Source organism: Eucalyptus grandis, chromosome 10 (assembly GCF_016545825.1).
Source record: "Eucalyptus grandis isolate ANBG69807.140 chromosome 10, ASM1654582v1, whole genome shotgun sequence".
Lineage (NCBI taxonomy): Eukaryota > Viridiplantae > Streptophyta > Magnoliopsida > Myrtales > Myrtaceae > Eucalyptus > Eucalyptus grandis.
The window spans coordinates 3096201-3119609 of record NC_052621.1 but is presented as its reverse complement, the minus strand read 5'-3'; the positions used below and the strand labels follow the sequence as shown (position 1 = coordinate 3119609).

General features: G+C 38.7%; 1 protein-coding gene across 1 annotated transcript; it reads right to left on the bottom strand.

Moving 5' to 3' along the window:
• Positions 1-540: 540 nt before the first annotated feature.
• Positions 541-22368, bottom strand: LOC120289146 (lysosomal Pro-X carboxypeptidase-like). Its single transcript, XM_039303672.1, has 13 exons — positions 22276-22368; positions 18494-18820; positions 15900-16149; positions 4292-4644; positions 3159-3351; positions 2686-2811; positions 2471-2591; positions 1797-2043; positions 1534-1686; positions 1342-1421; positions 1200-1249; positions 953-1072; positions 541-647 (listed from the first exon to the last, which is right to left on the bottom strand). Exons 1-13 carry the CDS (start codon positions 22366-22368, stop codon positions 541-543), a joined length of 2220 nt encoding a protein of 739 aa, XP_039159606.1.
• Between the last annotated feature and the right edge of the window lie 1041 nt (positions 22369-23409).

The window sequence follows — 23409 nt, the reverse complement described above, 5'->3', positions numbered from 1 at the left end:
AGTGATGGCTTGTAAGCCATTGTTGATGATTGGCCAAAATTGCGGACCTTCGTCAAGGCTTGGTGACATCGGCTAACTCTTCCCCGTCGTCGTTGGCCAGTCTCGGCGAAGGTGGGGATCAACAGTGAGGGCGAAGCCTTCAACTTCTAAAATCTTCATCTTCTTCCTTTTTTTTTAAAATTGTGTCACGTCTCGATCCTCGGGTGCGCGCCCATCCCGGCTTGGTCGATTAAATAGTAATGTCCCAGGACGCATCGCCGACCCTTTTATTTTAATAAGCATGCGGAAGCATATAAATAATTCCTAGACAATAAAAAAATGAGATAGGAAGGTAGGACCAAATTTCGAACCTTTAAAAACAACTGCACTTATATACAAACAACCAAAGTTGTATATATATCACAATACAAACATAAACTTCAGGTCATACAAAAACCAGTTCAGGAAACATAGTTTGCAGACAAGAGTGGGGTTTTAATCCTCCTTTGGATCCTCCTTCGGGTCTTCCTCCTCCTTAACGATCTCTCCTTCTTCCATGCTTTAGCTGGAGCCCACTGCTGAGCACTCCGAAGAGTCAGGATCATCACCAAGCTTGGGATCCTTCGCATTCACCTCCGATACACCCTTAGGATCTGATGTCCCTTTTCCTGAACGCAACCTCCAAAATGTATAGATGTACATCAGATTCCGACATAGGACCTACTCTTTGTCCATCATTGTAACGGTGATATCATGACCGGTATTTATGAGAATGATCCGTTTGTTTAGAGTGTACTATTCCTTTTTTTTATAGTTTTTTTTATAATGTTTAATGATTTTGATATCTCAGTTCACCCTTCTCCCAAGAAAACAGACGAAGCACACAACTCTGGTCTTTATTCTCAATGCTATTAGCATTATTGAAAGGCAACGACATTCCCTTGTGACATATGTTAGTATTTTCCAAAAGCACGAAGATCCGCATGATATGTGGCTATCCATTTTCTTATAATCTCAACCTCGGTTTTCCGCTGATTGACCAACCATTTAGGATCTTTTTTTGTAGCTGGCATTATGTCCAAACAATGAGAACCTGCAAGCAAGAAATTATCTTCACAGCATTAATTTCAGTATCAGAATCCGCTTCCATAAATCTAAAGATGGAAAGATAATCCATTCCATTTGACTTTGGTTCGACACAAAGTGGAGTCAACACATACCTTTAGCTGTGTAGACCGCGACGACAGAATTTGAAATACTCTTCAAAATCCTACAATTGATGATATGGAAGAACTATTTTGAAATCTTATCCAATTCAGTAATATTTTCATGAAAATCTAGAGGTTTTGATGCTATACGTACCCTCCATAGCTAAAAGGATCTTGAAGCCCATTGGAGAAAATAATATTACTAGCGAACCTGTGCAAAACAAGTTTTATGTCCTGCAATTTTCCACAGTCAGTGAAGAAATGAAAGGGTGACATATGTTGTTTGGTGTGTGTAAGAAAATTAAAAGAGTATCATATATATGTGATTTTATTTTTATGACTGTACTTGACCACCGTAATAAGTAGAGATCCAGTGTTGCCGAGGTGCGATGCTGAAGTCTCTTTTGCAGCCAGTCACAAATTTATCTAGGCCAGAGGGAGCTGGTTGAAACATAGTATTGTTGGTGATGCTCCAAAGGGCTGCAATCTCGGTACATGTCTGCAAACTCAAACAACCTCCATTTGCTTAGTTCAATACATAATTCGAGTCAATTTCAACTGGTAGTAGTAAGCTACCATTTCAAATTGATATCCGATTATAGTGTGTACCTGCCAATGCCAACCCAATTCAGTTTGAGATGGAGGTGTAGGAGGTGGGTTGATGTAACAGGTCGAATTTCGGTCGGAAGCCGCTAGGCCTGCGAAAATCTTCCTGAGAGTGTCATTTCTGGGAGAAGCTCCATTAATGGCATTGCATATCACTTCCACTGGACGTCTGAATGGATCATTGTACTGGGCAGCCTCTACATAGACTGATTTTAAGTACTCCTTGAGCTGTGAAGAACTTTCCAGTGGTCTAACAAAAGATAAAAGATATGCAAAATTAGATTTATATTCGCGCCTAAAGCATATCCATCAATATTTTTTTAAAATTAATATCAGAGCTTAAAACCATTGTATCATGTTAGAATCATTCCCTTTGTCTAGTGAAAGTTCGTGCTATTAAGGAATAAATTGTTAATGTGAAAAAGGCTTTTCACACGCGGACTTATCCGCCCTAAATTTGATGGTAAGCGAGGGAGTTGATACCTGAAATTTCTCAAATCAAGAATGGGTAGACCGATTGTGCAAAGGTTCACTTCACTGTCAATGTATGCTATAACTTTCCAATTAGACATGTCTAACAACTTCTCATCTTCTAAAAATTACTTATCCTACCGAACATTCTGAGAAGTCTCTAAAATACAATTTGATGTATGATCCCAATTCCATCATCCATGCACCCGCAAGTTTTGAAAGTTTTGCTCAATTTTGCGAGACCATGAGGCTCAGAAGCGACTCTATCAATTTCCTCCCAGGATCTTCTAATGGTTTGGTGGCAAGAAAAACTAGCTTCCTGAAAATTAACCAAACAATTATTCAAGTTATCGATTTGATTAACGAAAATGCATGCTAAAGGAAAAAAGGTATAATTCCAGCAATTAAGATTACCAAAAATCTTTTGCAACTCCTGAATAGAATGTATCCCGAGGCATGATGTCCGGAAAGGCGAGAATTGGAGCAGATGATGCCAATGCTCCGAGCGCCACATGAGGGTACTTCAATCGAAGCCATGCAGCTAGCACTGAAATTCAAACGTATGAAGATTGAAATACCTACTTATAAGCGATATGTAGAATATATGGTGTTGGTCTATTCCTTGTAAACCTGACGGTAGGCACTTTCTTCAATGCCGTTCAGGGCAAGCTATATCAAACTTCATATGGATTGTCGTTGTCAATATGACTAGCGCTCTTTAGGAAAAGTTCTATCCATGATATGTTCAAGAACAAGGACTTTTGGCAGATTACTTGTGTTTATTACATCTTACTATAATCAATGGGAATCGTACATTAGAATACGCAGTGGGCTATTTTCTTCAATTCAATTTAAAGCATTAATCATATTGCTGACAAGTGAAAATATATTCACTTACTTCCCCGTATGATCCTCCACTGACAATTATCGGAGAATGTTTGGCATTCAATTTCTGTTTCAAATATAAAAGGATTTCCGCGTAATCGGCAAGTGCTTGCGCCGAGCTGAAATATCCGCGAGTATTAGCGTCTTTTAGTGCTTTATCGAGTGTCCACCCATATGGAATTGATTCACCATAAAAACGATGCTGCAAGATTTCAAATTTATGTTTGTAAGTTGCGTGAATGTGTACATATGCACGGCAAACATAAGGGAAAAAGAAGGTACTATTAGGCAAATATTAGGCAAATTTTATAGGGCATTTAATAACCTCTATATGTTGGAATTTTGTTTGTCAAAACAAAATTAGTGCTTTTTACTTTGTCCCACATAGAAAAGGTAGGAGCAGGAGGGTCAGTTTAAAAAGTGGGATTTCCCTTTTTGTAGCTAAAGGAGTGATTAGGTGGGGCTCGACCCCACCATACCTGCGTGCGGGTGCGCGGATAATTGCGCGATTTTGGCGCGCGGTTCAATTAGCATTAATCCCTTGTTTTTATTTTTTATTTTTTATTTTATTTTTTATTTTAGTTCAAAGGTTGACTTTTAATCTGAGAATTTCGGAAATGAAATATAAATGAAAATTCGAAATTCTATTTAAAAAAATTATTCCGAATTTTATTTGTGTCTTTTCAAGACAACCTTTGAAAAATTACTTATTCGGTTTTAATTTTTCCGAAGGATTGTAATTGTTCGTTTTTTGGCTTCTTCCGAAGAGTCACATTTGTTTATCCGAACAATTTTCTAAAGACGTGTTTGTTCGCAATTTTCACGAAGAGTTGCAAGACTGTTTCATATATATACTTGTCATTTTTCGGAAAGAAAGGTGTGGTCATTTTCAAGTCTTCTTTCTGAAAAACAGCAACCAATTTTTCGATTGTTTTCCTAGAGAGACCCTGGAGAAATACTAGAATTGCTATTTAGTATTCTCATCTCGAGACTTTGTTGTATCCCGGAGGATTTTTGCCGGTGACCATTAGCAACGTTGTGGGGCAAATAAATCCTTAAAGAAAGTGATATCACGCCTCAAAGTCCGAGTTGTTTTACTCGATCCGATTTCATTGTACTACCCAATTTCAAGCATATTTTACCACTATATAGACCAAAAGCGCTTTAAACTCAGCCGCGTTATCCGTCATGAACCCAGCACCGGTCGTGGCGCTGTCAATGGGTTCTTCATCACCGAGAAAAGCGAAGATCGGGGCACTTGCATTTGCGCCACCCCAGTATTTGGAATTGATAATATATCTTTGTTTGAAAGTGGTGTAACTTTCCGGCCTGTAATTAAAATGATCGAGGGTTTGATTGTAAAAGAAAGTTCGGAAGTCTTTTGACGAGATGGAAGTTTGAACCGCCCATGTAGGATCTTGAATAAACGTTGGGTGGAATACGCTCAGCTTCGGAATATAGTAACCATCTAAGTTCTTCTTGGTAGCAGCACAAGCTGAGAAAAGCATTAGAATGATCAAAATGCTATAAAGTGACGAAGACATGTTAGGGTGTGTGGTTATTGCTTAGGCTAAAGCAGGCACGCAGAGAGGAGGATCCTCGAGATGTTTTTTGGCTTCAACCAGTTCACATTTATACAGAGAAGCCCACGATCCCATTTTGTACTACTATTTTCTATGCCAAATCACATTAAAACTATTAAATCATATCTTGGATTTGAGCATGTGTACAAGACCTGATTCGATTGGAGGATGTGAATAGGTTTGTTAAACCAAGTATATTGGGGGAAAAAAGGAATCTGAATAGATCACTACCTTATTTGGATTGAATTTTCTTTTCTTGAAGGCCACACTAATTCACGTCACGATTTCTTTCCCGTCAGGGGAAAGTGTCCTAGTTTGCCGAAGAATTACTACCTTATTTGTATTACATTTTCTTTCCTTGCAGGCCATAGTAATTCGCGTGACGATTTCTTTCCTGTTGGAGAAAACTATCCTAGGTTGCCGCACCAAAGAATTAACTTCTCGGCTGGACGGTGCATATCTTTCTTTATCTGTGAGTCCAGTCAACAAGAGTTAAATTTGAAACGAAGAAAAATAAAGATAACTTTTTTTGTAAGATACAGAGAATTTAGCCTTTTGTTCTTATCTACTATTGAAATGGCCTTCTTGAATCAATTCATCATCGATATTTTTTGTAATAGCAATTCAACATATTATTGTTTCAAAGCAAGAAGATTGGCATATATTCAATTATCCGTACTTCAATATTTCGCTACAAGACCGACCGATCTGAATCTGTCGGTGGCTTTGGTTATAAATCCAAGCAAGAAGAAAGTGCAAAACACATAATTAGTGACGAGAGTATATTTTGAGTTTGAAGCCGTGAACAAACCTAATCAAAGTAGAAAATTCAATTTGATACCCAAACAATCAAGAAATTACAAAATTACTTTCTACTTTGGAGTTAGATTCCTAATTTGAGTAGATTCCCTTCCATTGATTTCATTTGAGTGATTTATGAGTATGTGAGATGAGCCACAAAGTAACAAATAAAGTGGCCTAGTTATGTATCTTCCTTTGTATAGATAGTGGCAATACTATCTAAATTATTCTTCAGGACCCTAAGATTGAAAAAGAGATCAAATTGTTAAGCATGATTAAGTAATGTGGAATTTTACTCTTTGGATGGATTGTACGGTGAGAAGCATTTGAGGTTTTATACCCTCCATTACTATAAGGATCTCAATGTCCATTTGAGAAAATAATGCTTGCCAAACCTACAATGAATTAGCTCTATACCTACGACCAAAAAATAAAGTTAAGGGAATGACGATGGTATGGTTTACTTCGAACTCTATGCAAAAAAACTAATTTAATCTACTCATAACAATAAGAGCCAAATATATATTTTTCAAGTCACTGAAAATCATACATGCCATCGAAGTAGGTTGTGACCTAATGTAGGCGAGACGTCACCGCCATATTGGTAGTCGCGTTCATTAGTGAATTTGCTAGAGATGAAAGGCATCGGTTAGAACATAGGATTGTTTGTGTTGCCCATAGGGAATACTTTTTTATTGCAGCTCTACAAGCAAATCCCCCTTCTAGATCAATGGAAGTGTAAGTTTTCTTAGACGCTACCAAATTTTTCAAGAAAGTTTTCAAGAAGGGGATAGTGCAATTTTGTTGACACCTAAATTTTAACTTCACATTTAGTCATTTATTGCATAAGAAAATTAGGGATCCAAACTGATCTCTAAGCACTACTCTTGGTAATCCATTAGTTTCCTCCGGGAAGGTCGCAACAAAATTTACAACAAAGTTTTCCAACATAAGTACAACACAAACGGCAAAACTTTGATATGAGTGAATAGTGCTAAAAGTTATGAAAAGTACACATGATTGTCACTTTTTTTAAAATTGAGACATCTAAGTGTCAAGTCTAGCGACCCTAACCAAAAATCCTATGTGGCAATTTTTTATTAACATAACTCACTTATGCGGCTCGTCTGAGTGCTAAGTCATCAAAGAAGAGCCCAAACAACATTGTTTTGTCTCCTTTTTGAATTCTAGTATTAATATTAATAAAATTAAATCTTTTGTTAAAAAAAAAGGATGAAGATTGTAGAAGGGGAGGACTTAGCCCTCGCTATCATCTCCTCATTATCACTAGGCCCTAGCCAAAAGTTGGCGACCCCGATCGACCGGTGGCAATGGCCTAGCCTAGCCAACGACAGCCCTTGGCCCGGCTACCCTTGCTGGTGACCCTCGCCCCAAATCTGAGCAATGACTTGCAAGCCCTTGTTGACGATTGGCCAAGATTGTGGACCTTCATCGTGGTTCGGCGACATCGGCCAACTCTTCCCCATCGTTGTTGGCCGTCTCGGCGAAGGTGGGGATCAACGGTGAGGGCGAAGCCTTCAACTTCTACAATCTTCATCTTCTTCCTTTTTTTAAAAAAAATTGTGTCACGCCCCGATCCTCGGGTGCGCGACCATCCTGGCTTGGTCAATTAAATAACGACGTCCCATGGCATCACCGACTCTTTTATTTTAATATGCATGCAGAAGCATATAAATAATCCACAAACAATAAAACAATAGGATAGGAAAGTATGACAAAATTTCGAACCTTTAAAAACAACCACATTTATATACAAACAACCAAAGTTGTATATATATCACAATACAAACATAAACTTCAAGTCCTACAAAAACCAGTTTAGGAAACATAGTTTGCATACAGGAGTGAGGTTTCAATCCTCCTTCGGGTCTTCCTCCTCCTCAATGATCTCTCCTTCTTCCATGCTCTAGCCGGAGCCCACTGCTAAGCACTCCGAAGAGTCAGGATCATCACCAAGCTTGGTATCATTTGCATTCACCATCGATCCACCCTTAAGATCCGTTGTCCCTTTTCCCGAACGCAACCTCCAAAATGTACAAATGTACATCAGATTTCAACACAGGAGCCACCCTTCGTCCATCGTTGTAATGGCAATACCACGACCGGTATTTATGAGGTACCTTATAGGGTTCACCCACATCAACCCAAAAAGTGGATTTCACTGGTACATATTCCAATCCTTTGGGGTAGTGGTATATCGGAATGTGATAACCTATTTCTGTGATTTCCTCCGGTATACCAAAATGCTCAGGAGGAGCTGGAGGTGCTGCCATCTATGGACCTAAAATGTTGTCCCACAAAGGGGTGAGACTATGTCTCAGCGAGTTCTACCCCCTAAGACTCGATTATGAAGAAAATACGCTCGAATGGCTGCCTAAGTACACCATGGGTCGAGGACTTACCTTGACTTCAACTCCATCCTGCAAATTAATATCATTTACAGATGCCTCAAATCATATCAACCAATCAATTCATAACATCATATCAAATCATTGATCAATCGACCTAGTCAATTACATGTTATTATGATCTCCCTTCGGTCATCCAAATCAATACTATCTAATTGATTGAAATGACTGGAGAGTGGTCCTATTAACATGTAATCGATCGAGTTAATCATTAAATCAATCGATTGATTGGATGATATGATTGTCAATACATGTTATTTGAACTGACTTGCAGGAAAGAAACTGAGGCCAAGGTAAACTCTTTGACCCGTGGTTATGCCTAGGCAGCCCCTAGGGCATATTTTCTTCCTAATCAGGTCTTAGGGGGTAAAACTCGCTAAGACGTCATCTTAGCCCGTTGTGGGATAACATTTCAAGCCCGTAGATGGCAGCCCCACCAGACCATTTTGGACAACCTAAGAAATTCACATAGATAGGCTACCACATTCTGATACATGGACACCTTGAGGGCCTTGAGTTTGTGCTAGTGAAATCCATAGTTTGGGTTGATGCGGGGCCATTGATACCGATCATGGTATCACCATTATCATATGGCCAAAGGGTGGGCCCTGTATCGAAAAGTGAGGTACCTCTGCGAATTTTGGAGGTTGCTTTTGGAAAAGGTACAGCAGACCTTGGGGGTGGATCAGTGGAGGATGCGAAGGATCCCAATCTCGACGACCCAATTCTTCAATGTACTCAACAAAAGACTCCAATGAGGACGAAGATGTGGAGCAAGATGAGTTTGAGGATGATAGGTAGTCGGAGTGATTTGAAAAACCCCACCCCCTATTTTTTAAACCTTATGTGTTTGAATACACAAAATTTGGTTTGACTTGTATTATATATGACTGATTGTGTTACGTATATATAAGTGTGGTTGGTGTGGTTTGAAATTTTATAACCCTACTTTCCTATCCCATTGTTTTATTGTATAGGATTTATATCCGCTTCCGCACGCATATTTAAAATCAAATGGGTCGGCGATGAGTCATGAGACGTCGCTATTTAATCGACCAATAGGGATGGGCGTGCATCCGAGGATCGGGGCGTGACAAGGATGCTAATCTAAACCTAATCTAAGAATTATAGCTAGGTACATACAATGTAAAAAAACAATTATGCATGTCAAAACAATCAAAAGCACAACATAAGGTCAAGATCAATCAATCAAGTGAAATAGGGTTTAAAATTAACCAAATTTGGGCTTTGGGGTCGGTCTTTGCAGTTCATGCGTAGATTCCTCTAAGCACCTTCATTTTATAACTTATAGCAATTATCGATCACTTGTGCTCTCACATGACCAATAACACTTGTAAGTCTCTAAAAGGGCGTTCTAAGTGATTTCTTATGATATTTCCTCGATGTCATGCATCACACCTAACATACATCTAGAATCCACATGCACAAGCATGAATTAAATTCACAAACAAACCTTTCAGACCTTTTTTCTCAATCAATCAATCAAGTGAGTGAATTTTCGGCGGGTCACTTATTACTAAGACATGAACCAATCACAAACACAAGCACTTCTAATAAATGACGTGATTACATGCACGAGGTATATGTGATGTTTCGAAAATGGGTTTGAAATCATCGCAAAGTTTTTAAGACAAAGTGATGACTCAACTACGGGACACATTTAATAGCAAATGCTAGCTTGGGGCTTATATAAATACACTCACAAACATCACAAACATTTTAAATATTGTCCAAACCATAACCATTGCAACATCAAATAAAAGTTTAAAAATATTTGAAAATATTTTGGACTAAGGAATATTTAGGCTATGGAACGCAATTAATTGTCAAAGCTAGCCCGAAACTTACATAAATGCACTCACATGCATTGTAGACATTTTAAATACGGTCCAAACCATGATTTTTCCTAAATCAAATCAAGTATTAAAAAGAATTTTTAAATGTTTGGTTTTTGGAAACACCACATGTATCAAAGCGGTTTCAAGATGCGATTCAAAGATTCAATTCATTGAAAACCATTTGACAACAAAGTTTAAAGGATTTGAAATCAATTTCATGAAGATGTCATGTACTAATACCAAACACATACTAGCCTAAAAGGTCCAGCTAAACGATCACAACCAAAGGCTTATAAAAGGAATTTTCAGACCAAACATAGCAAATCAACAAAATTGGATGGTACCCATTGATAATCTAGCTATGAAAAAAATTACCTAACATGCATAATATGATATAAAACAACTTTTGCAAAGAAAGTTTCTCTAAAAGAACTAAGCATGATTTTATTAAAATCAAATAATGAGCAACAATGCATCAGGAAATTGCCAAATCAGCATGACACCAAGTCATTGCGACCAAGATTTACCCTACCAAGTGAAGTCTAAAAATCATGAAACTTTACCACAACACAGATGAAAGGTCATAAACAAACTTTATTGAGGGACCAACTCAAGAATTCATATTGAAAAATTGGTGCAAAATTGGCAAAAGTCTGTCTAAACAGGGATAAAAATGGGGTTCCGAATTAAATCCTAGGTCAGAACTCTAATCTAACTTAGGAAAAATGGAAAATGTACCTAATGACGAGCAATTTGCATGAAATTAATGGCATTAGAAAGGTCTAGTGTGCTTTACAACTTTCTAGAAAGGCTTGAGTCCAATCAAGGTCAACTCAGTGCTCTAAAGTTGAGGTTCGTGAAAGTGTGCAAGATAGCCATTAAAAAAAAACTAGAATACGAATATGCATTATTAAGTCATAAAATCATTCATGCAATGCACAAATGGCATGGAAGTCACACACGACCTAGAATTAGATGCAACAAGTGATTAGGGTAAATATCTAATACTAAGTCGTCATGCGAAAATGTCATACATATCAATGTTAATGCAATAGTAATTAAGACTTATAGTGTCATATTTTAAAATTTATAAGTGCAACTAGCATAATTGCGGCATGATTTTCATATATGAAATGGCTTTCAATTGTGATAAACCGCATATGCACATGAAGCCTGTAATGCATAGTTCAATAGTCAAGATGGTACTAATATAAAATTTGCTCTCTGAGTGATCCAAACGAGCATGAGAGAACATGCACACGATAAGATGTTAAGCTAAATGCAACATGATAAAAGATGTTCGATTTTAGGTCACTTGGGAATATGCAAAAATCTAACAAAAATTTGACACATAGAATGCATAATGGTAAGCGTTTTCTGTTAAGACATCAAAGCCTAATTACAAACACACAAATCATGATGAAAATGGCAAAATAGGTATGCATTATTAAACAACCTAGTTGCAGCAACACCTATATATGTTTACACATATGATTGACATACCGAATGGCGACAAAATCATGCATCGACATAAAGCACACAACATGTATTTCAATCTACATGAAGATCCTAAGGTTAAACAAGCTTATCTATATGCCCAATTTTGCCTAAATGTGCCTCGGATTAGTGCAGGGCAGACTGATATACACTCAGATTAAAGTGGTTTTGACCTAACAAAAGTTGTCAAAAAAATCCAATATATATATATATAAGATGTTTTGAAGACAGTTTGGAACAAGTTTCACGAGACAACCTTATCAAAAATCAATCACAAAAACAGCAAAGTCTTAAGGTAGACAAAGAATAGAACCTAAGATGCACTAAAAAATTCGATATAATAGAACATATTATGAGGTGTTTTTTGAGGGTCAAATGTTGGACATTTGAGCCATACAACCTATCAAATTGAAGGTCTCAGAATGCACATTCTAAGTTCTAAATCTAGAAAGTCTCGAGTTGAAATAATGCTATCTAAGGCCTTGTTTTAGGTCAAACAGCAAGCCTATCACAGACATTCGAAAATTGCAGATTTATATCTAAATCAACCATTCAACCACATATCGTCATCAATCCACATTCAACCTTAACAAATCAATGATCGAACATGTTAATAACGGATCTAAGCATTTAATAATGTCTTAAATGCGAATATTAGCCCTGGCTAGCTATTCTAACCTCGCTCCATCGGATTTAGGCTTAGAATACCAAACTTTTGTGCGATTTCTTCGGTTTTTTAATGCAATCGGACGAATTGATCATCGCCAAAGTTCGATTGAGCTTCCAAGGGATAGATTGAGATAGCAACGGGTCGCCTCAAGGATCGGCTAGACGTTAGTTTGTAGCAATAGCAAGAACCAATCCAAGCTTTGACCGGTTTGGGACCACTAATGCTAAATCGAACCACCGGCACTACTCCGGTGACCGATCGGCCAAGCTCTGACCACAATCTAGTCAAGGACGGGCCTGAACAGATTGGAAGTAGCTAACCTACTTCCAGACAGCGACTAGCTGGTCCTCAAGACCGATGGAGAAAAGAGGTCACCAGGAAGGATCCGGTGATCGAACAACCAAACACCGACCATGAAGAGTCGAGAACACTTTGAGGATGAGATTATACTAGATCCGGTGGCAGCTGAATTGCTGTCGGAGGTCAGATCAATGGTGGAACATGCCGATCCAAATCGGCATAATTAGTTATATATTCATCTATAAGGCATATCCATTAATATTTTTTACTGCTCACTAAATGAAATAGCTTGAGAGGTCTTTATATATTCCCAATTCCTAATTTTGAGTCCTAGGTTCAAAGAATTGAAAACAGAAAGGCCATCTTCGAAATTTCTGATTCACATTCCATGTAATCTTCAATGGCAAAAAAAGGTTCTGCCACGGTTTCTGTTATCTTGCAAATAATCTCATTATCCATGACCATATTAATCAATATGTTTGCAGATGACACGAGGAAGCAAGCCAAGTAGCTATTGACGCGGTTGGAAGTATAAGGACCATTGCTTCTTTCTATGCTGAAGAGAAGATAATGCAGCTTTACGAGAAGAAATGTGAAGGCCCCATGAGGACAGATTTCGACAAGGACTGATCAGCGGAATTGGGTTCGGCATGTCCATCTTCCTGCTGTTCTGTGTGTATGCAACAAGTTTCTATGCCAGAGCTCGACTCGCTCAGGATGGCAAAACAACACTTTCAGATGTCTTCGGGGTACAAAGGATTTTCTTTGAATGCTAGATAGTGATTCTATCAGAGAACGTGCACAACTGCTTCTCCTTGCTGCTTATAGCTTTTTGGACGAGTTTGACCTTTTTCAAGCCGTTGCTGTTGACGAGGGAAAGTTTCTCGTGGACGATTTTAGTTGAGAGGTCTGGTTGTCTTGAACAAGCGACTTCTTCCTTGATGTATATGCTCTTTCTTTATTAATTGAGTGTACCTACTGTAACAACCCGGGCCCCATTGTGTGATATTGTCCGCTTTGGACACCGAGTCCTCACGCTTTAAAACGTGCCACACAGGTTAGAGGGGCCCAAGCCATTATAAACTGGCCCAGGACTCCCTCCCTAGGCGATATGGGAGAGGGACCCCTTCCTTGCACACGTCCAGGGACCGAGGCGCGGATGCATCGCCATCCCTTCTCCCCACGCACCGCCGCTCGGGCCGTCACACTCTCCCCTCCTTGGGAGCACAACGCCCTCACTATGGCCCCACACGCTGTCGGGAGTCAGCTTTGATACCATTAGATGTCACACCCCAAAATCACAAAGAATGGGGATGACACGGCCGTCCTTCCACACGAAGGACATAGCCTCAAACACAACCAACAACATGATATCAACTTATATATATCAAACCATATATACATATCAGATAGACCAACAGATTGGTTGTAACATCAAAGTTTCTATAATCCACCAAAAAGAAATATACAATTAGAACTCAGACAATCCAACCACTAGCAAGGAATATGTACACCATTTCCTTTGTCCATACCCAAAAATAGAACTCCCCAAAAAGTTTCCCACCGACGGCGCACTCGCTCTATTCGCTGCTAACCGAGAGACCTAAAAAGATTAAAGGAGGAGTGGAATGAGCAACAACAGCTCAATGAGTAGTACATATCTTCTAAGCAGATCGAACAACCACTATGCATGTATACAAAGCAATACCAAACTCTATAATGCCAACTCAATATATATAAAATACATATCAAATCATATAAGAGTTATTTGATATCATCAAAGCTTTATACTAATATGGAAAATTCATTTAAATCACTATCAAAAGTCAAGTATCAATGGTTAAGTCCATTGAATAATCTCTCCATCAAATATTACATATAGAATCAATGGTCCATCCATTGATTAATTTATTGCTCAATATTCCACCATGGTCACGACACAACGCCTTATGACAAGGCAACCAAGCTTTTCTCCTTGGCAAGGTCTCCACCTACAAAGCCGATGGCTAGGCCCAGAAGGATATCTTAAACCTGGTATGCATACCCCAAAAACCCCTCACCGGGTTCACAGTCATATTGAGCATAAATAACCATCCTCTAATACAAGAAATCCAATTCAGAAATCAATATCTTAAACCAAACAAATAACATTTGCAGCATAACCCATCATCCATTTCATATCAATTTCTCAAATCATTATAAACATTTCCATAAATCAATCGCAAAGCAATTTCATATATATCTCCACTTACTTTGTATAACACACTTTTCAACATTCAAAATCAACCAAAGAGTAGCAATTGCTCGATCTGGCTTTTATGCATAAAAATGCTCTCCTCAATTCAATGTATATACATATATACTTCAAGACATGAATTTTTTCAAAACCAAAGAAGATATAGTACCACTCACCTCGTCGTCCACGACCAAACGACGAACGATACTCGTATCGTCGAACTCACGGCCCTATCAAATAATCGAGGAATAATGTTAAAGTCTAATAAAACTCTTATCTTAACTACGAAATGACTAACTTATGCCTTAACTCTAACAAAAGGATTTCTACGCTCTAACAAATCGCATAACCAAAGCGATTGTTTAAACGATTCGCAACGCGGAGATTAAATGCAAAACTTGATCACACCTTAACTTCCTCCTCCGAACCCCGATCCAAATGAATTTATAGTCAATAGAGAGCCCTTGACACATATTACAAGAATCTCAACTTCACCGTCCCAAAATCAAGCTGAAAAATGACAAAATACGGGCCCAAAGCTGCTGGATGCGTACTGTTTACTGCGCGCAGGAAACTTTGAAATTTTGTTTCGGACAAACCACAAGCTCAAATCACGATCTGTAAAATCCCACAGCTTCAAAACACCCTAAATTATCATTCCCACAAAAATAGACGGCTCAACGACTCCAAAATCGGACTTCGCCACTTGATTTTTCCAACAATTCCGAATTTGAACCCTAAACTCATAAATAACTTCAATTGGACGAACGAGGGCCTAATCTCTTACCAGGTGCTGCGTTATGGAGTAGAGTCGGCTTGGCGAAGCATCCGTGGCATGCACGTGCGAAAACCCCCTTCCTTTCTTTCCCTTTCTCTTCTTCTTCTTCTTCTTCTTTCTTTTCTTTCTGGTGCCCGAACGTGGGCTTTCTTTCCTTTTTATCTCTTCCCATTTTTTATTTTCTTTTCTTTTTCTTTCTTTCCTTCTTTTCCGAATGTTCTTGGTGCCTCCTCATCATTCTTCTTCTTTTCTCCTCTTTTCTTCTTTGACTTTTCAACGTTTCTTTTTCTTCTTTTGGGGCCCACCAGCCTAATATTACACCTACGTAGCCAGGCAGTTATAGAATCTATAGATGAATGCAAAGCGTCCAACTTCACTCCTGCAAAATGGTCTGCATAACCGCAAAAAATGTGACTTATAAAAACAAGGGGATCGAATCAACTCAACAGGTATAATTGCAAGCAACCAACTAGTAACCATGACATACTGGGATCAAATGAAACTGAGAAGTGAGTAATTCATCTATTTGATCTCAGCAAATAAAACAGTTGATGACTCGAGATTAAAGATTTAAGAAGCTGTACAGAGAGTGATTACCAAGCTCAGACTTGAAGTCTCGCTCAGCTCTAGAGAGTGGTTTCTTGTGAGCTACAGGTAGCTTCCTTAAACATTTTATACGTTCATCCAGAATCTCATGCTGCTGGATTGCATGATCTACCCTTTCATCCAACACTGCCTGCTTTCTCTCAACTTTCAAAAGCCTCTCCTGTGCCTCAACTAAACGGGCATGCTGGTCAGCAATTATTCTCTTTAGCTGAGGGGCATGATACTTAAGCTCAAAGTACACCTAGAAGATAAGATTTACGTAATCATCAGTGACTTGATCTTCCTGCCAATGAGCTAGCGAATAAAAGCCTCTCCCGTGCCTCAACTTTATGAGGGATCCAAAAGTAATATACGACATTAGGTTGGTAAACCAAATGAAGCCAACCAGGGAAGTATCCTGAAAAATAAGGATGGAGCGGAGCTTCAAAGAGTTATTTTGGGAAACATTAGGCAGTCACGCACCGATACGCACACAAGCACAAAGGAAACGAGTTTTGGGAGGCTTACAAGTAGGGTTTCTGCCATACAAGCTGGATGACTTTTATGATACGACATTTAGTGGAAAAACTAACTTCAAATGTGAATGTCTATAACTTTGCACAAAATTAAAAGAGTTCAATAAGTCTTCATGTCTAGATTGACTTTTACATTTTGCCTTTTGCTTAATCTAAATCTTATTGTGCACGAGCTTTGACTTTTTCAACTCGAAACATTTGAAGAGCCATTGACATGTCAATTTGAATTTTGGCAAGAAAATTTCTTGGCTATGTTTAGTGCTAAACTAACAAGCTCGTTATATATGAAACCATATCCTTAATACAGATAAAGTCAAAAGATATTAACTATAGTTAAAAGCCACAACTAACCCAAAACATGCCCTAGGAAAGAGAAGGAAAGGAGCATGCCAACCTACTTAATGAAATGCCAAAGGTCCAATTAACCCACAATTCTCTTTCGTAGAATTAAAGAATATGTCCTTACCTTACGTGCATATTCCACATAATTCTCATGGAAAATCTTAAAGGCCGCGTTTGGTAGTTAGGACAAAATTTATCATGTTTTGTATTTGGTACCTGCTCAAGACAAGATAAATGAGGATATAAGGATGATATGGATCGGATAAAATTATCTCATAGGGAGATGGGATAAGGTAGATATGATTTCTAGTATTTATAATAGGAAAGTTATTTTTCTTGCATGACAGACTTTTTAAATTAACAAAATTAGCATTATATCTCAATCTATATAATATTTCAATTCTAATATAAAAAAATCAAAATAACAAAAAAAAATAGCTATTTTAATTTTTTTTATATTCGAATTTAATTATATTTTATAAAATAATTTTAATATGTAAATTAAAAATTTATATTTATATTTATTATATAATTTAGGGATTTTAGTACTTTAGATATATTAATACAATTTACTATTTAATAAAATTTTATTAGAGAACGGTGTGAAGGGAAAAAAATAAAAAGAAATTAATTAATAAAAGAGAGGAAAATAAAATAAAGTAAGTAAGAGAGACCCGAGAGATTATTATTTTTATCGAAGGACAATTTTTTAAAATAATAAAATTAAAATATATCTCAATAAAATAATATTTTATTCTAATATAAGAAATTCAAAATATTAAAAAATAACAATTCAGTTATTTTAATTTAATCTTATTTTTATTTTTATATAGTAAAAAATTAATAATTTTTTTATAAAATAATTTCAATATATAAATATACATATATTATATATTTTAAGTATTTTAGTGTTTTGGTTATATTAGTACAGTCTAATGTTTAATAAATTTTTATTAGAGAATGATGGGAGGGTAAAAAATAAAAAATAAAAATTAATTAATAAAAGAGAGGAAAATAAAATCAAATCAAATAAAGCAAGAGTGTCATGAGAGATTTTTACCATCTCCATTTGCAAAATTTTTGGTTCATTTTTACTTATGTGTCATTTATTCTAAATAATGTACATGATATGATGTGAATATATTTGACTTTATTACTATAATAACTAAATAGTGGATAGGATATATAAAAAATTTATGTATTTCATATCATATCCTATCAGTCCTGCAATTTTCTATAGTGAGTGAAGAAACGAAAGGGTGTCATATGTTGTTTGGTGTGTGTGTAAGAAAATTAAAAGAGTATCATACATATGTGATTTTCTTTTTTGTGACCATACTTGACCACCGTAATAATTAGAGACCCAATGTTGCCAAGATGCAATGTTGAAGTCTCTCTTGCGGCGTTTCACAAATTTATCTAGGCCAAAGGGAGCTGGTTCTTCTTTTTTTTCTTTTGTCATAAAGATAGATTTCATTCAAGTAACAGCATAAATACACCCCGCACGTAAAGCATCGGTCAAAAGAAGATCAAACAAAATGGGGGGAGGGGAAAGGGCCCAAGATGATTTAAGAGACCCACGATAAGGAGCCCTTGCAGCCCGTCCGCTGGTGCATTGGCCTCACGTCGACAAAACCTAATCTCGAAGACAAGAGAGACGGGGAGGAGAGCGGCCGTTTCAGCAAGCAACGATCTTCCTTCCTAAGGCATCTTCCGTTGGTCATCTACCGCCTGAACCACCTGGAGGCAGTCTGTATCGATGATGAGGGGATCGACAGACTTACCGATCTGCAGAAGATGCCTCAGAGTGACATTCAGAGCTTGGATTTCAATCTGCAATGTAGTGGAAGCTTCAGCTTCACAGGTAAAACCTTCTTTCAATTGACCGGTATGGTCGCAACATATGTACGTTGTTGAACCGGAGTGACTGCCGATCTTAAAGGCTCCATCAATGTTGATCTGCAACACACCGGGGTCAGGGGGCCGCCATACAAAACCTGGATCAGTGTGAGATAGGTAGCGCCTGTTGAGGTGGAAGACAGATGCTTCACCAAACTAGAGGCAACAAAGGCCGCTTCAACGACAAATATTGGATTTGGTTTCTGTCGATTGAAGATACAGCAATTTCTTTCTTTCCAGACTTGCCAGAGAATAGCAGCAATGACTTCCATACCGGGTGAGTGATGTCTCTCTCGCAAATTTGTCTACAAGCCATGATTCAATGTGTGTGATGTGAGTAGGTAGGATAGATATGTTAACCCGAGGATGAGACCAGATGGTCAAAGTCCAGGGACGAGAGAAAAATAGGTGCTCCATCGTTTCCGTGGTATGAGTTGCACATAGACTACATTCTGGATCTGCGCTAATGTGTCTGCAAAATAGATTCGCCTTAGTGGGAAGACCATGCTGACAAATTGACCAGAGAAAGAACCTGATTTTAGGTGGGATTTTGAGTTTCCATATGCTCTTCCATAGGATGTTAGGTATTTGGAAAGACGACGATGCTCTGTATTCATTGTTGGGGATGGCTGCTTGTTTGATTGATTGATAGCCACTCTTCATAGTGTATTGGCCATTGCTATTTTCTGTCCAGATTAGCTGGTTGTCGGTATAATTCGGTCTCACTGAGATGCTGAGAATTTCCTTTGTGGTTGCTTCATCAAATAATCGCTAAAGAAGAACCTCATTCCATTTGTTCTGTTTTGGTAATATTAGTTCTGTCACCATTCGGGGTTCCTCTCTATCCATTGGTCCTCCTATAATTCCCCTAGGCAGCCAACAATCCTCTCGAATTTGGATCTGTGATCCGTCCCCAACTGATCATCGTAGCTTAGGTGAAAGTGAATCTCGCCCTATAAGTATGCTCTGCCAACCCCATGACGAGCGGGCACCTTTAGTAGCACGTAGAAAGTCTTGTGAATGAAAATAGAGGCCTTTACATAGTTGACTCCATAAAGATAAAGTACAAGTGAATCAATCGCCACGCTTGTTTGGCCGTAATGCTCTATTAAAGGCCATAAGGTCCCCGAACCCAAGACCCCCATTATCCTTCCCGTCCTTCCGCAAGTCCCAACTTTTCCAATGAATGCCCAGCTTTTACTATCGTTTTGCCACCAAAATCGAGCAATCTTTTGTTCAATAGATCGGCATAAAGACATAGGAATCTTAAATATGGACATGGCATACTGAGGGATAGCTTGAACAACACTTTTAATTAAAATCTCTTTCCCACCTTTCGACATAAGTTTCTCTTTCCAACCATCTAACTTCGAATTAACTCTCCCTAAAATCCACGCAAACATATCTCTCTTAGAATGACCCCAGTCATACGGGATTCCAAGGTATTTTCCAGTCTTTTGAAGCACAGGGACCCTGAATTGTTGTGCCAGATTTTCCTGTAGACTACTTGGACAGTGTTTACTAAGAAAAATGCCTGATTTATTCCTATTGATGGCCTGACCAGTAGCTACACAGTATTGATTCAGTATGTTAGATAAGTTCTGGCATTCTAGTACTCTCCCATCTAAAAAGAAGATAGCGTCATCTCGCAAAGAATAAATGGGAAAGAGTGGGACACCACCGTTTAACCGGATTCCTTTGAGTTGTCCCAAATCAACTGCTTGATGTATGAGAGTCGAGAGTAAATTCGCCAGTAGAATAAATATATAGGGAGAGAGGGGATCACCCTGTCATAGGCCGCAAGTAGGTTTGAAATAGTTGAGCTGGTCTCCATTAAATTTGACACTAAGAGTGATAGTCGTGATACACTGCATCACCCACTTTACCCAAATGGAATGAAAGCCAAGTCGAATGAGGTAGTCTTTAAGGAAATCCCACTCTACTCTGCCATATGCCTTTTGCATATCTATCTTTAAAATTGCTTGAAAGTGTCTCTTTTTTATTCTGGTTTTGAGTTGATGCAAAACCTCCTGAACGATCCAGATGTTGTCTTGTATCTGGCGGCCGCCCACAAAGGCACTCTGTTCTGAGGATATTAGTGAGGGAATGAAGGGTTTGAGTATATTGGTTAGTGTCTTGGATATGATTTTGTATGCATAGTTGCATAGACTAATAGGTCGAAACTGATCAAGGCGTTCAGGGTGTGAGACTTTTGGGATAAGGGTGAGAATTGTTCTATTGAGGGCTAAGGGCATGACTCCTATTTGGAAAAATGTCTAGACAGAAAGAAATAGATCCTTATGAAGAATACCCCAGTGTGATTGGTAGAAAATACCATTAAAACCATCTGGGTCAGGGGCTTTAGTTTTGCCCAACTAGAAGGTGGCTTGATGAACCTCCTCTAGGGTGAGCTCAGCAGTTAATAAAGCATTCATCTCGTCTGTAACAATGTGCGAACACTGGTTCAGAATCGGGCCATAATCCCGGTGACCTGCTGTCTTGTATAGATCAAAAAAGAAGGCTGTAGTCATTGTTTTAAGAGTTTGATCATCACTCACCCAGTTCTGATTGTTGTCCTGTAATAAGTTGATTTTGTTTCGCTGCATGCGCTGAATAGTAGTAGCGTGAAAGAATCTGGTGTTCTTGTCTCCCCACTATATCCAATGTAGTCGAGATCTCATTGCCCAGTACTGTTCCTCTTGCTGCCATGCTAGTTGTAAATCTACTTTCAACTTGGTGGCTAATTGTCTGTCATAGTTAGCAAGGTTGTTGTTGGTCAGGGTCTAGAGTTGTTGTTGTTGTAAATCTGAAATACACAAGTGTGCATTGGAAAACTGGGCTCGACTCCACCTTTGTAGTGCTGAGCTGACTAATCTGAGTTGATGTGGCAAGTTTCTACCAGTACGCATAGCTAAGGTCCATGTAGTTGCGACAATGCTGTGACATTCTGGGTGTTGTAACCAATAGGCTTCAAAGAAAAAAGGTTTGCTTGGTTGTGTCTTTTGAGCTTTGGTATAGAGTAACAGAGGGCTATGGTCAGATCCGATAGCGGGTAAAGCAAGTACCTCGCCCGCCGGGAAGGTGAGTCGCCAATCCGTATTGCAAAGAGCCCTATCCAACCGTTCTTTAACCAAGTCTCCACCTGGCAATTATTCATCTAGGTAAAAGCACAACATTTACTCTCTAAATCCATTAATGAACAAAGTCATGAACCATCTCTCGAAATAGTGCATTCGATGCGAGTCTATTGACCTTGTGCCCTCTTTTTCCCAATGGTAGAGGATGTCATTAAAATCACCAACACACAATCAAGGTAGGGAGTTGAGATGAGAGATCCGATGCAAAGCTATCCAAAGACGTTGGCAAGAGTGGAAGTTGACAGGCGCATATACACAAGTTAACTTCATCATGATGCCATTGCTATTCTCGGAACAAAGTGTATCAATAATGTTGGGATTAGCGTATTCCACGATACAAGTAATATGAGTGCCAAAATAAGGCTAGGCCCTGACCATTCCGGAAGGATTGATAAGGTAAGAGTTCGGGTACTTAAGTCTCCGCTGTAATCTGGTAACCACCTCCTCTCTGTTCTTCGTTTCCATCAAAAATACCAGGTCGGGCTTCTCTTTGACCACAAGGGCCTTGAGAGCTTGAACTGTCAGGGGAGAGCCCAGACCCTGACAGTTCCAACTAAGTAGCCTCATTTTTCATGCGGTGGCTTTTTGGAGTAAGCCACCTCGACCCACTTGCCAGCAATGTCAGCAGACAGTACACAGGAGTTTCTAACAATGATATTTCATCGAACTCTTCAATTGCAGTAGTGTGAGTATCGTACGGGTTATACCTTTTAAGTTTCTTGGCAATCCCGGTTTTAGTTGATACTCTGGAATGTTTCTGTTTCTTCAGCGAAGTTGCTTCTCGAGTATGAGCAGAGTTACATGGCTTTGTGGTTGGAGAGACAAAGTGAGAGCTGCAAAGTGGATGGATTTTGTGGTGGAATAGCAGCTGGATGATACTACAGAAGCGGGACAACATCAGGTGTGTTGAGGATAATTGAGTCATGTTGCATTCTGCCGGGATCCTTGATGATATCAGTAGGTAAAGCAACCTATTTACCTTTCCACTTGACCTCAACTTTTGCAGTATTGCTAATTAGGTTTTGACCAGATGTTGAGCTTGCAAGTTGAGGTAGGAGAGATGGCGGTTGCTGTTCACTAGAGTGGAAGTGCAGTATTGCCGATCGGGTTGAAATTGCATCTATTCTGTCTTCTTATGCTGCTACCATAGGTGCGTGAACATGATGCCGTGTAGTGGAGCTATATTTCTGCAATTCTGATCTGGGTGGAAGTACCTCTGAAGGCATCGCTGCTGGTGGTAAAGTAGGGAATGAAGTCTACTGGAATGGAGGAGTTTCAGGAATAGTTTATGGAGTCGCAACAGGATCAACCTTGGCCCCATAAAAGGTGAGCCAATACGGACTATATTTTTTAACCTCTGCTTTAAGCCACAGGCCAAAGGCCATCTTTTCCTTTCCTTCCATTTTCACTTCAGTGAATAGGATGGCTGGACAGTACATAGCATAGTGACCCAAACGACCACAGGAATAGCAAAAATGAGAGAGCCGTTCATAACGAAAATCAATCCATATGGTCTTGCAATCTATACAAATCAGTTGTCCCATCTTGAGTGGTTGGCTCAATTCAATATCAACTCGAACACACCCGGCTCTGAGTAATGCACCATCC